The 14,082-nt window shown below is 34.4% G+C and overlaps 1 protein-coding gene across 12 annotated transcripts in view; it reads left to right on the top strand.

Moving 5' to 3' along the window:
- CELF4 (CUGBP Elav-like family member 4) overlaps positions 1 to 10,739 on the top strand; it is an 865,251-nt gene extending 854,512 nt beyond the window's left edge. For 11 of the 12 annotated variants that reach the window (XM_063453839.1, XM_063453833.1, XM_063453836.1 and 8 more), the window contains one exon: positions 9,148 to 10,739. Coding sequence is in view for 2 of the 12 variants with exons in the window: in XM_063453841.1 (XP_063309911.1) it covers positions 9,148 to 9,206 (59 nt within the window). In the remaining 10 variants the exon portion in view is untranslated. Of the gene's footprint in view, positions 1 to 4,533; positions 4,606 to 9,147 lie in introns of all 12 variants that reach the window. The other variant, XR_010090871.1, reaches the window with a different exon arrangement.
- The last annotated feature ends 3,343 nt before the right edge of the window (positions 10,740 to 14,082 follow it).

Here is a 14,082-nt window from a genome sequence, read left to right as displayed (position 1 = left end):
ATCTGCTTGAGTAGAGTATAATTTTGGCATATTTAAAGAAGAAAAAAACATAATTATTTCCTCTTGGCTGGTTGGTATCAGGTTGTATACCTAGATTATACAGGTTTGAGTTGAGCTAGCAATAGATACGGGGTTTAGAATGTGCTGACCCTGAACTACTATCAGAAAAGTGGTTTTTGAAACTACGAATTTGTTGCAAAGTTTTTGAGCTAGAAAAGCACCCACTCGTTCCCTATTGTACAAAATATAGCTAGTCTGACTAGGTTACATTTTTCTTTGATAAACGTAATCATTACTACAAATTTAGGGGAAGCATTTGCTGCTTAGAGAGACTTGATACAATTGGTCAGTAAGAAACGACAACACTTCTACTTTCTTTTTCTTTTGAAGGGTGGCAATTTGTATACATATTCCTCTTGTGTAAGTCTTGCGGGCCAACCACAGAGAGGATATAACTGTGTCAGTCATTATTTTAAAAATAAGAGAGAAGCTCTGCCCTCACTTCCTCAATAGTGTCAAACATAAGGAGAATACTCTCATCTGGTTTGGTCTGACACCGGTTTGGTCAGGATACCACACTCGCACTTAGGAAATCAGGTGCTGGCAGAACCCAGTTTAGTAGATAAAATAAATTTGGTCCAGGCACTTAGGATTGCTGCTTGAAGGCAGGTTTATTGGAACAAAAAGTGCAACGTTTTGGCCTACACATAGTCCTTTATCAAGCTTGATAATGGCCCCTGTGTAGGCCGAAACATTGCAATTTTTGTTCCAATAAAGCTGCCTTCCTGCAGCAATCCTGAGTGCCTGGACCTAATTTATTTTATTGACCTACAAGGACGGACTGGATGGATTGTAACATAGTAGCTAATATTAAGATCTTTGGGCAGTGTATGCGAATGTTGTTTTGTTAGAGTGCCTGTTCTCTGATTACTCTGATTTAGATGTCATAATATGTTGGATCACATTTGATTTTTTTTTCAGTCTGACCGCCATACTAGCATTTAGAGCAGGTATGCATTTTTTTATTATGTAGTGACATTTATTTACGCTACATCAATTCGGGAGGCTACAGTTAAATATAATTACATGTACCATTGATGATAATTATTGTAAATTTTTTCACACATAGATCCTTTCTACATTTTTCCTTTCACTTGTGGTTGATTAATACATACCCCCTGAATTATTTCATGTGTACCAGTGGTGCTGATAGAAGCAACAGTTAGTAAGGACTCAGTTTGCTAGTATTGCACTAGGCTGTCCAGAAAAGAGCAGTCTAGTGACAGGTTGCTAACTTTTATTCATTGTAATGGCGCAAATGGTATTATTCTATAGAAGTAGATGGACATTCTAACATAAGGCTTAACGGGTTACTCTAACCCTTGCCCCTACTGGGAATTATTAACTAGCCCTCTTCCCCATTGTAGTCTTGCAAATAAAGAATAAAGTCATCTGGAATCCAGTGCCAATCGAAGCTTCCCATGTTGGTGTCTACACTTCTATCTAACGTCGCCACTGACTGATCATAGTCCAATCAAATGCTTTAAATGCACTTCATTAGATCATTCTACCATCTCAGAGAGCATGCACTTGTTCTAAGCCAGGTAAAAGAGGGAAGGATTTTTTTCAAAAATAATACATTTACTATCAATGTATGGAGGCTGGTAGGTAGCACAAAGTGGGAGGGAGGGCAACAGAGGGAGGGAAAACCAAGGCTTCCCCTTGTACGCAGCACTGCAAGGTAGAAACCTATTACGTCTGTTGCCAGTGCGTCGTATTTTTCTAGAGAGTTCTGGGTTGCCTAAGTCATATGTGCCAGTAGTGTAACTAGCCCCTGACATAAAAATGTGCAGGATTTTTAAGGTGAAACGTTGCACTTACCTACTCTTACCATCATGATCACTTCTAAAAGCAGAAATGGTCATGGACGTTGGAGTAACCCTATAATATAACCTACCGAGAGCAGTAGAAGAGTACAAACGGTGGCTATTTAGAATTAAAGTTCTCAAGTCAAAGTTGGACGGATGAAAAAAAAAAAGGAAGAAACTATACACATGCTACGATCTTTAAATCACAGCAGCCAGGTCAGTCCACCCTTTATGTGTATATCATTTTTTTTAGCAGTTTTGATTTATAACCTGTAGGTAACATTTCACACTTAACAAGTCCGATCTCTTCATCCGAGTAGATGACATTTGGGGAAAAATAAAATTAGCTCCCTTCGAGATTTGCAAATGTAACACTTCTTAAAAAAAAAGCTGTATTTTAGCACCCCTACGCACTACTTATCTTTCTGTGAGCAGGAGGCCATGAACCTTTAACCTAATTGTGGAAACAGCATTCATGATTAAATGTATATATCATGATAAATGTTTGATAGGTAGGGTATATTCTGCAATGTCTATCTGAAATCCCATACTGACCACTATGTTGTAGATATGTCTAGATATAGAATTGTGTTTGGAATGAACAATTCTGAGCTTGGTGCTGTGTGTAAGCATATAACAATTAAATAAATACATGCCACAAATAATTACTTACCATATACACTTTTGTATTCAATCCTTCTTTGACAGCAACTCAATCCTAAAATTGAAATTTGAAATGGAAGTAACTTAAATAAAATCTGAAATTGTATGTCTGCTAACAGTACGGCTCAGGCCAGCTGCTAACTAGGTGTGTTTTTATACAGGTTGGTTGCCAGATGGTATAATGGAAGCTGTGTTAAGTTCCAGTCACTTATTGGTCTCCTGAGACCAAAAGCCAACTGGACACTGCCACTGCTTCCCACATGCTGTTTGGTGACAAACCTGAGTAAATACCTACCTAGCCACCAGCTAGTCTGAGCTGGCTTGTTCTTTGTTCCTTGTTGCTGTACTTAGCAGATCTTATGTATCCTTTATGTATCTATTGATTCAACAGGATACAGACGTAAGGACAGGGTATACATTTTCTCATCCCTATCTATTCTCACTTGCGGTAAACTGGAAATAATAGAGTAGGTGTTTCCCGTTTCTATTTTAATAAATACTATTTGATGTATTTAGCCCATGAAATCCCGAGCATGTTTTGGACCTCACACAATGATACCATTACTCTTTACATGGAATTCTAATGTGAGACTGATTGATTTGACGCTGCAACATTCCGAACAGCACACATAAACTAACCATTCACAAATCTAATTCTAATGCTGACGTCCTGTAATTATCAAAACATAGTACATGATAACGATTATATATGTTTTGGTAATTAGAGATCAAAGAGTGCAGAATTGCCCTTTTCTACCACCGGACATATTTTTAAGAAATACCAGTTAAGATTCAGACTATGTACAACATTTTAGAAGTTTCAGGGGTGTTTAATAACCATGTAATCAATTAATGTTTTTTTTATTACATTACATTTAATAACTTTTGCCTGAAATTTGCAATCCTCTTTCATTTTTTTTACAATTCCTGATTTAGTCATTTACCCTAAAGATGTTGCAGGAATTATTTGTATGTTATGTTAGCTCCAAACTGGTACGATACCTATCTAGAGAAAAGGTTATTTATTAATCGATCAATTTATTACAGTTACTAGCAGATCAAGAAAGCAATTGTACTCCAGATGTTTGGTTTCGAATCTCCGTTGTTAGAGGATTCAGTGTTTGGCTCTGTCTGGTCACTAACACTGCTTGAAATATTGTATTTAGGTAACATTAGGGATTCTCGGCTACAAACCTGGTCGAAATTTGATTAAAAGAGAAATTAGCTCTCTACATGTCTTTGGTATTGGTATTAATGAATGAATTAATTAATTAATAATAACAAATAATAACTGATTTTATGGGAAATATTTTAAAGCCTTGTTTGATGATGACCAACCATAATTGTAACAAAGGAACCGTGTATTCATCTCTATGTGACACTTGGGTGTACCTAGTCTTGACACGGTTGTTGTAACTGGAAATTTAACAGCATATTGTACAAGAAGAAAGCTTAACAAGGATATTGAGCAACAAGTCCTGTAGCCTTCAAATTGCAATGCATCGTCCTGTGTGGTTTTTCACTTGGAAATGGCTCTTCAAATGTGAAATAAAATAATAAAAAAGCAGGCTGCAAATGTATATTCTGGGTATTGCAAAACTGTGTTTGTACTGTCACACATTAAAACGCATGTGTTCCTTTTCCACCACTGCAAATCGTTTCTGTCCTTGTCCTAATCACGCTTTCATTATTCTGTGTGTCCCTCTGCTGCTGAGCCTACTAGTTTTTCTTTTTTTTACTTTTTGTTCTTTAATTTAATTCGTCCATCGCCTATTTTTTTTTCCCTTCAGTTAATGCCTTCACTGCGGTTGTTCAACTGATCTGTGTGTGTTGCTTCCTATTTTTTTCTTTATTTTTTTTCTTTCCGTCCCTACCTCCTCCCTCCTTTCCCCTTTACAAAGAAAGAACAATGAACAATGAATCAAAAAAAAAACAACACACACGCACGCCAAAAAAAATCTTTTCTTTTTTTTGTCATTCAACTCAATCCAAACCTAACCAGACCCACCACATGATCTCGCGCCGAAAAAGTTCACATAATGACGTGAGAGTGGAGAAAAAGCGCTCCCAGTCCGTAAGTTCAATAAGCTAGAAGTTGAGAATGTGATACAATGGCGTCATGTAAACGATGAACTGGTTGCATGACGCGACGTTAAGTTTTGTGGAGGTGCTGTGGTTGAAGCATTAGTTCTTGAGTGTCGTATCAGTTGATGATTGGCCAGTCATAATCACATGTGCGCCTTTTTATTTTTTTATCTGTTTATTTATTTTTGTCGTTCTGATTTTTTTTTGTTTCTGTTTTCTTTTGTGCTACCACAAGTTTTGCTGTGCTCATTCTGTTGAATTGCTTGTAGTGGTATCCTGTTCTTTAAATTTGTTGTCTAGCGTTGCTTCTCTGCTGCCTTGATGTACCGTATTGTACTGTAATTTGTAAAAATCAAAACACGAAATTGTGAAACTTTGGTAAAACTGTATGTGCAGGCTTAACAACCTAAATAATGCAGTAAAAATGTTGTGGTTTGAATATTTTGCACTTGAAAATATTGTGATTTTTGGTATATTTCTATATATATATCTATGGAGATTTTGGGGCCTTTTTCAATTGACTAATTTCTTGAAAAGATGCATGATGGATTTGAATATCTTAAAAAAATATAACTTCTCTGTTTTTAGGTATATTTCAGGTTCATTTTAAGCCAATTTTTAAACAATTCATTGTTTGGTTAAAGGTACAGTCCCATTTTTCAAAAGTATTTAAGTTCCAATAACCTTAATGTTGGGGTAATATAACACATAATATATATATATATATTGCAAAGTACAGGAAACGTATAGTGTAACGGCACTTTTTTGGCAAAAAGATTAGTCCTGTGTCCAAGAAAATACAACATATCTCGTAAATGTAATATGACATATAAAAGCTTATTCAAACTATAGTGGAATATCTTAAAGGGTTTTTATGCTTTTGTTTTTTCACATAGACATGTGTAGGTCTGTCAAAGAACAGTATCATTATACTGCACTGAATTACAAAAAAACTGTCTGGATTAACCCATTAAAGGCACACTCCAGGATAGATGTGAACCATTATTTTTAATGCATTATATAAATATAACAATCAATTAAAATATATGTACCTAAAGAACAAAACAAATGAAAAAATAAAAATTACTAAAAAAAAACCCGTTTCAATACATGTAACGTAACCTATACTTCACATCTAATTAGGGTGGCTTTTAAGAATTGCCCTTTAAGTGCCAGAGTGAAGACACAATTTTTTTTCCACGTATTGTTTTCACACAAATATAATTCATTACAGAAAAATAAACATAAAGTACAATTTAAAAACAAATCCCAAATTGGCCTGAACTTTTAGATTTGTTTGTCAGTTCAGAAAGGTTCACTGGGTTCTTTGATTAGTTTATATATATTTTTTTTCCAAATATCGTACTAATGTTTTTATTGGGTGCACATAAGGGGGGAGCAAAAGTGGTTCAGTGGTTGGATCAAAATTATCTACTTATATGGTTAAAGTGGGACTGGAACTTTAAAAAACATCCAACAACCAAAAAATCTCATTGAATAAAGTAATATCAGTATTTGCAACTGAAAAAGGGTCCACAAACAATGTATTATTTCGTTATTTTACTTTTTTGGTGTCGTTATTGTTTAACTGCTGTGTATGGTTTGCTGTTTGTTGAAGCAACAGTGTTAAAACCTTGCAGCATGGATTGATTTACAGCATGACAAGCTCAGTAGAGTGGATCCTCGTTGCTCCAGATTCCTCATGTAACACTTCAAACTGTTGGAAGAGAACCTGCTTGCTTGCAGGAGATAAGGATGTAATGCCCTAATCCTTAATGATTAGGCATTCAGCTTAAATGCCAAGTTTAGCTCAATCATGATTATATATAACCGATTCTTTTATTTTTTTATTATTATTATTATTATTATTATTATATTGTTATATTTGTTTGTTTCTTTACAATTATGGTACACAAAACAAAATCAGTTTTTTCTTTATTCTCTACGCTAGGACAAAAACAATACATATTTTGCTTCAACAATAAATGTGTCTTTATTTCAGAATTTTTTCTATATATATATATATTTTATATAATATTTTCTGTGTATTTTTACACCCTAGTATAACGTATATATACTTATTCCAAAAACAAACAAACAACTCCTTAGATAGTAAATAAAAAAAAAAAAGTATTCTACCAATGGACCTTTAACAATAATGTTGTGATGAAATACTTCAAAAGAACGTTGGATCACTAATTAATTGCTAGTATCCTTTAGGGAATGTGGATCCTAGTCATTACTGTACACCAAATATCAATACAAATTTGAAACATTGTTTTATAACCAGGACCTCTAAATCTAATTTCAGCAAGGATTTTTACGGTTAGGTAATTATGGTCAAAATGTCACAAATTAGTTGGCAGTTTATGTTTGCTTGATATATTTATCGAGAATACTGGATGTGCACGTATTTATAAAGCTAGATGTTTGTATTAATTATACGAAGTTTATATAGTAATTGCCAATAAATAACTATCAACTGATAAATATGCAATAGACATGTGCATAGCAAACATATTAAGTGAGAATGTTTGCAATTTTGTAAATTAATGGAAAAAGGGGAGCAGCAGCAGCAGTAATTTTAATTTGAAGAAAGCAGATTTAAAAAAAAATGTAAGCACAATTTGAGAAACAATAGATTTTCTTTCTACACAGAGTTAAACAAAAAAAAACTTTCCACACTCAGTGCATGCAGGATTTACTTGTGCAGTAAACTGCTACACACTGCATTGCAATTTTCAAAGCAAGAAGTGACTCTGAAGCACACTGAAAATTAAATCATCTGTCCCTCACAAGAAATGATAAAAAAAATCACAAATCAGTAAAATAATTCTAAATCAGTGACTCAAAGTTAGTTTAAGTGGCAGTGTTAAGGCACAGCAGTGACCTAATCACCACACCAATCTCCCACTAATATCGATGACATAAGCACCTTCGACCTTCCAGAATTCAAAGTGAAGTCAAAGTATAATTTAAATTTAAGTTCAAAATCGCAAAATGAAAAAAAGACAGCACTGCTTTTAGCTTGACTACTCTGGCCTGAAATATGGAAATCACTTTGAATTCTCAGTTTAGTAATTAGCCTTCAAAGTGTGATAAATATAGATATTTTACTGCCTCTCCTTTATTTCCTCTATTGTTCAATTTTCACTTGATCTGTGAATAAAATCAACATTGAGTAGATCTCCCCTAACATCAATCACCATTTTTATTCCATCAATCGCCTTTTATTCCACCACTTAAGTGGACAGGACATATAGCCAACATGATTGGGCACATATCTTTTCCATCATAGCAAACTAAGATTCTTATGTGCCCCCTCACCCCCCAAAAAACTAAAACATCAGCTTCTTCGCTATTCCCTCCCCCTTCGAATCAAGAAACAAATGAAATAACTCTTCCATTGCATTTTGTTTGTTTCCTGATACTGCCATGAGGTTGCAGATTTTTACATGAACTAAACTTCAGACGAGCCATGATTCACATGAAACCAAATGCACAAGTCTAATATGCAGTTATGGGCATAATCCGATTGTACATATAACCAGAAAACCTGAAACCTTGGGCTATAAAGGGCACTTACTTTAATCCACATGTCAATCTAACTTTGAGAGACAGATCACACTGGAAAAAGTGTTTTTTCCTCCCCTTCTTTGTACTGTATCCTGAGCTTTGAACTGAGCAAAAGAGCCAAAGCAAAAAATTGGAAACAAAGAAGGGCATTTGAAGCATCCTAAACTAAGAAGCATAGCTTAATGGGCAGTGGTTGCTTTCTCAATATGGTTACAGACCATGGAGTAAAGAATTTAAGCAATGAAAGGACATGAAGGCACAATGGGTTGACCCGATGCTAGTGTATAGAGAGAAGAAACTGACCATAACATTCTCCAGTTCAAATGCAACATAACAGACGCAAAACCCATCAAAGGTAAAATGTAATAGAATATAGAAGAACCAGGGCACAGTCACCAACTTAGCAAAGTTGGTAGAAAATGTGTCAATTGTTTTATCTGCTGTAGAATTCCACTCCTACTAAAAAAAACAACTTTTAAATATATCATCTTGGGCATGGGTCCATGATGTACATCACATATGCCACAGAATGGAAATACGGTTTAAAAGTCTTAGGTTCAAATAATGACACCAAAAAGAATTTTTTTTTAGCTCCCATTAGACTCTTACCATTTGAATAATTAAGTCCTTAATTTTATCATTTAAAAAAATATATGGCTTGTTTTTTAGATGTTAGTAAAATAAAATTGATCAAAGTTGCCAGCGAGAAAAATCCTTGCTTGAATAATAAAAAAGTAAAAAAAATAATAAAAATTACTACATATGTAAAAAAACTTATTATTGTGTGTTCAGTGAAACATAGTAAATTACACACAGCCACAAAGTCGTAATCTACCCTAAATTTGTTGAATTTTTTTTTTTTTAGTATTTTGAGGTGAACTTGTGTGTTTTTCTTTCTTGTTTATTTTCCCAGTATCTATTGCTAAATTAGCATCTGTCTCTTCTTTGCTTTTAGGGCAGGAACCGAATGGGCCGTATTTTAACAATACAACATACATATATAAATATATATGATCAAGAAACGCTGGATCACAACTATGACATATCGGCAAAGTACCAATTGTGCTGAAGACTTCAGACTTTTCTCTTTGATTGTTAAGACTGTAACATTTCTTCAATGGAAAGTATCACGCCTGCTTACGTGGAGTAAACACAAGTCGAGAAAACATCAGACAGGATCTATATCAATCGGAATCTCCGAATAGACACTTATAGTACCATACACATATAAAAACACTTTTTCTTCTAACAGGAAACCTGAAATCAGACAAGGAGTGCCTGGTTGCCACCATGAATTACGTTGCCGTGGTAACACTATAGCAACGATTACGTATCTGTCATTCCTTAGCTATTTAGGGACCAAAGGACCAAACTTTTTACCGCAGACTTGTAGCTGTATGTAAAATATGGAATTAACTTCCTACTTCTCAGCTGTTATTAAAACAGATTGAGTGCAATTATATGAAATATGTACAAAAAAATGCTTAAAATGCTTTTAAAATGGCAAGATAATAGTTATTTGATACTATCGAAGGTTCTTTGGTTACATTAATTCAAATATGAAAATTTCCTATGGTTTTCTGTATATTATGGAAGGAGTGAGTGCTTAGGGATTACAGAAAGTATAGATATTAAAAATATAAAAAAAAAAAGAAAAATATAAAATTATTAGAAACTGGTTGTAGTGGAAAAAAAGGTTTGTAAATGCTTCTAACTATCCCCATTTAAACCCCTAATAGTTGTACAGAATTTAACAGAAAAGTTTAACATACCTATATAATAGAAAAAAAATTAGAGAGCAAAAAAAGTTTAAAAAAAAGCAAAAAAAATTAAATAGACGTTAGCGTTATTGCTAAAAGAAAGATGTCGTAGAACTGTAATTTTTTGTAGAGTTTAGAATAAGCATAAAATCCTACTCTTTGCCAATTGCATAATGTATGAGGAGGATATGAGAGGCCGTTATGGCAGCTTTTAACTGCAAGCATTCCACCTATTTAAAAAAATAAAAAAAAAATAATAAAAAAAAAAAAACTTGACTCTTGTAAACAATGAAATGAAATAAAATTACAACGGCTAATGTCTTTTTATCAGTTAGTTTTAACTTGAAGAATGACAACGGCTATTGCTTCATATCTCCTTAACCTGCTATTTGCTAATTATCCCATCATCCTCTGCTTTAGTAGTCTCCATATCTGTTCTAGACCTTCAGGGCAAAAGTTAGCCTAGAACCTTAATATTGAAAAAAAAAACTATTAAAAAAAAAAATACAATCTTTGAAGAATTTCTGAAACTGTTTACAAGGAATTTTGAAAAACAGGGGATGTTTAAAATGATGCTGGCTCTGTTTTTCTGTAAATAAATTTGCATATTTTGTAGGACTTTTAATTGTAATGATAGAGAAAAAAAAACAAGGAAAACTATTTAAATGAAAGCACGATATTTATCTTTGGTAATTGACTTTAGAGCAGTTTAAAAAAAATAAATAAAAAAAAAATGAAATAAAAGTTGCTTTAGAATACAATTCAGAAAAAAAAAATCAATAAACTATTTAAGAACACATATATTTTAAAATATATCATATTTATTCTAATTTATTTCCACTGTATGAATAATTGCTTTTATCTTCTTGCGTTGTTTACACTAATTTTAGTTGAACTAAAAGAGTGTTATAATCATGTTTGACTTTTTTTAACAAATATATAAATATATATGTACAAGATTCTTAAAGTATTAACTCTCTCAACATGTCAAGTTTTTTTTTCCTTATCCCATTGTTCCTTAATATATGTTTATTTAACCCTTTGAATGCTAGAGGGGACGGTAACTCTCAGCCACGATGCTCTCTCTGACACTAAATGGGCCAAAAGTATTTCAAATCTCATTTAATCATCTCAACTTCCTCTAGTCCATGTTGCAGACCACTCTGGTATTGGAAGGGTTAATCCTATACTTTGTTATTAAATGAATGGTTTGCTGAAAGAATCCTTGCATTTTTTTCCCTTGCGCTTTGCCCAAAACTTTTAATATTAAACCATTTTTTTTTCTTGCTCATCTCCTCCCATTTTTTTTTTATTTTACCCTGTCTAACTCTATTCTGTTCCTTTCTTCCCACTGTTAGTAAGTACAGATGTGTACAGCAGCTGCATTTCAATACAACTGCTCTTCTCATTATCAATTACCTAAAAAAAAAAAGAAAAAAAAATCTCCTTGTAATCTTCTGTAATTTATTGAATGACGCTTTTCAGCTTAGCCCTAAATAAAGCACAGTTTAAAAAAAAAAAAGTCTGCGTTGTTTGTCAAAATCTCATTGAATAAGAAAAGTGTCATTTCTCAAAAATTCAATGTGCAATTTTGTGGGGGGGATATTTGGATAAAACTGAACAAATAATGTAGGAATGTGTACTAATGCTAAAGAACAAAGTCATTTTACTAAATTGTTGCTTATTGGGATAATCTTTGGCCCTCATTGGTATTAGCTGCTTCTTGGTCAAATTCTTAGAATGTTTAAAGAATAAAGGTAGAACACTCTTAAGGCATTTCAAGTTTTACCTTTAGGCTGTTGCTGGGTGAGATATGACAGAATTCCAATGACAGGTAAAAAATTCTTAAGAGTTGCTTATCTCTGTTGTAAAATATACCATATATTATTTTTATTATTATAAGCATTAATATAGTGCCAATATTTTCGTCAGTACTTTAACATTTCTATGAGGACTAAAACAGAAAACAAATAAGGAATAAACAAGAAACAAGGACGCCACTCGAACAAGCCTACAATGTAGAGAAGTAAGGTATAAAACCAAAAAGAGGTAGAACAATATAGCGTATGTGAGAAAGCAGTAACATTGGGTAGGAGAGTGAAGTTTTCCTAATGATTCAATACAAGAACAATTTTTCAAATAATCTATCTACAAAAATGTCCATATATGTTAATGGTGAATTCTGTATATAAATCATTTTTGTAAAGTTGTTCTAACATTTTTGTATCATTTGGAAAGTGTATTAAATCAAGGCCTGTGTTAGAAATGGGGTAGACAGCTTAATGAATGAAAATTACTCAGGAAAGCTATTGGCTAACTTGAAGAGATGGGTTTTAAGGAACTTTTTAAAGTGTAAGAGACTAGGAGAAAATCTTATGAGGAAGGCAGACTAATCAATAAAATTGGAGCTGCTCTTGAGAAATACTTTAGCTGTTAGAGTTATGAGTACGACCATGGGCACCAGCACTGGGGAGCGAGGATACCTGAGCTGGGCTTGAACCCTGAGTGGGCTCATGAAAAGCCCCTAGTTTCATTTTAGGCAATGTAGATTGTTAGCCCCGCGTCTCTCGACACCCAGGTGCTAGGTGGGGAAAGTGCATGAAATCAAGTTCCAGCACTGTATAAAACAGCAGAGTGACAGAACTTTTGTGGGGGAACATATATAATAGATTTTCTCAGTGCTCCCACTAGCTGAGAATGCTATCACTGAAGTTCCGGCACTAGTTTGCCAGCAGTGCACAATGTCAATGATGAGGCCAGCAGGGCATGAGCTGTTACCTGAGCTTTATCTTCAACAAAGTCTGTGGCCCTTGCAGCAGATGTGGAGCTTGTGCATGTGGCAGAGGTATTGGATGCAGTAGAGGGTTAAATGCAGAGATGGCTGAGGAATATATATGGGATTAATGTGTTTAGGGGTTGCGGAGGGAGAATGTGTATCAGGGCATATCAAGGTAAGTAGTATGTAGAGTGCAATGAAAAAAGGTGGCTTGTCAGTCGCCATCCTCCCCCTCACCAGTGAGGATGGCCATTCTCACCCCCACAAGTCTTCCCTTTTGTCCAGAGGAATGTTCTGGATACTAGTAAGGTAGGGAACAGGAGACTGCCATATTACTTTTATCGGAAGAGAGCTTGGGGGAATGAGACATGATAGTTATTTAAATTTTCTTTATCAGCTTAATTCTACATGTACCTTTATCTGTGCTTGTACATATGTTTATATCTATGTGTGTTACTGTGTATCTATTTCTTTATGTATGCATCTGTGTGTGCATCTCTATGTGTTTGTGTATGTATCTGTGAGTGCAGGTGTCTTGATACACATATCTATATTTGTACATGTGACTATATAACTCAAGGATCATGGGTGCAGTTTGAGCAAGAAGCCCACAATTGTTTTAGGCTCAAGCCCCAAGTACAGGGATGAGTGTACTAATGAATTGGTGAAATGATGTTGTGAGGGGTAGAGTATCATATATGGGTGTCAGTATCTTAAATTAAATCCTACAGGAAGCCAATGCAGCAATTGGTAAAGGGATGAGTTGTGAGAAGAGCAACGAGAAAAAAAAAAACTTGTCAGGCAACAACATGCATTATGGACTGTAGGGAGGCAGAATGGGTTCTGGAAATGATAAGAGCAGGATCAAGCTCCTTTGTACTATCTGCGTAAGATAGGAAATGTTTTTAAAGTGAAGATGACATGATTGAGGCCAGAGTTAAAGATAATGCCAAGGCAGCAAATCTTCTGTGAGTATTCATACCATCTGCTTGTAAGGAAAGTGACAACAGGTAACCCTATTAGTTTAATTCAAATATCAATCCTTGATATACATATTACTATTATTTATAAAGTGCCAACAAATTCCTTAGTGCTGTAAAATAGGTCGACTAACAGACATGTATTTGCAGCAAGATGAGTTGGACTCAAAGGACCAGAGGGTGTTGAGGGCCCAACAGGGGAGGATAAGCAGAGAGTTAACAGTGTGAAAGAGGTGTTTTGGGTGTTCTCGGGAGAACGTGGTTATGGGGGTGTTGAAATAGTTTACTTTTGTGGAGGAAAGAGACATACTGTAGGAGCACAGCATAAATTTATAGTGGAGGAAGTCAGATGCAGAATGAGACTTTCTTCAGCA

This window comes from Pelobates fuscus, chromosome 5 (assembly GCF_036172605.1).
Source record: "Pelobates fuscus isolate aPelFus1 chromosome 5, aPelFus1.pri, whole genome shotgun sequence".
In the NCBI taxonomy this organism is placed as follows: domain Eukaryota; kingdom Metazoa; phylum Chordata; class Amphibia; order Anura; family Pelobatidae; genus Pelobates; species Pelobates fuscus.
This window is presented reverse-complemented; position numbering and strand designations above follow the sequence as displayed.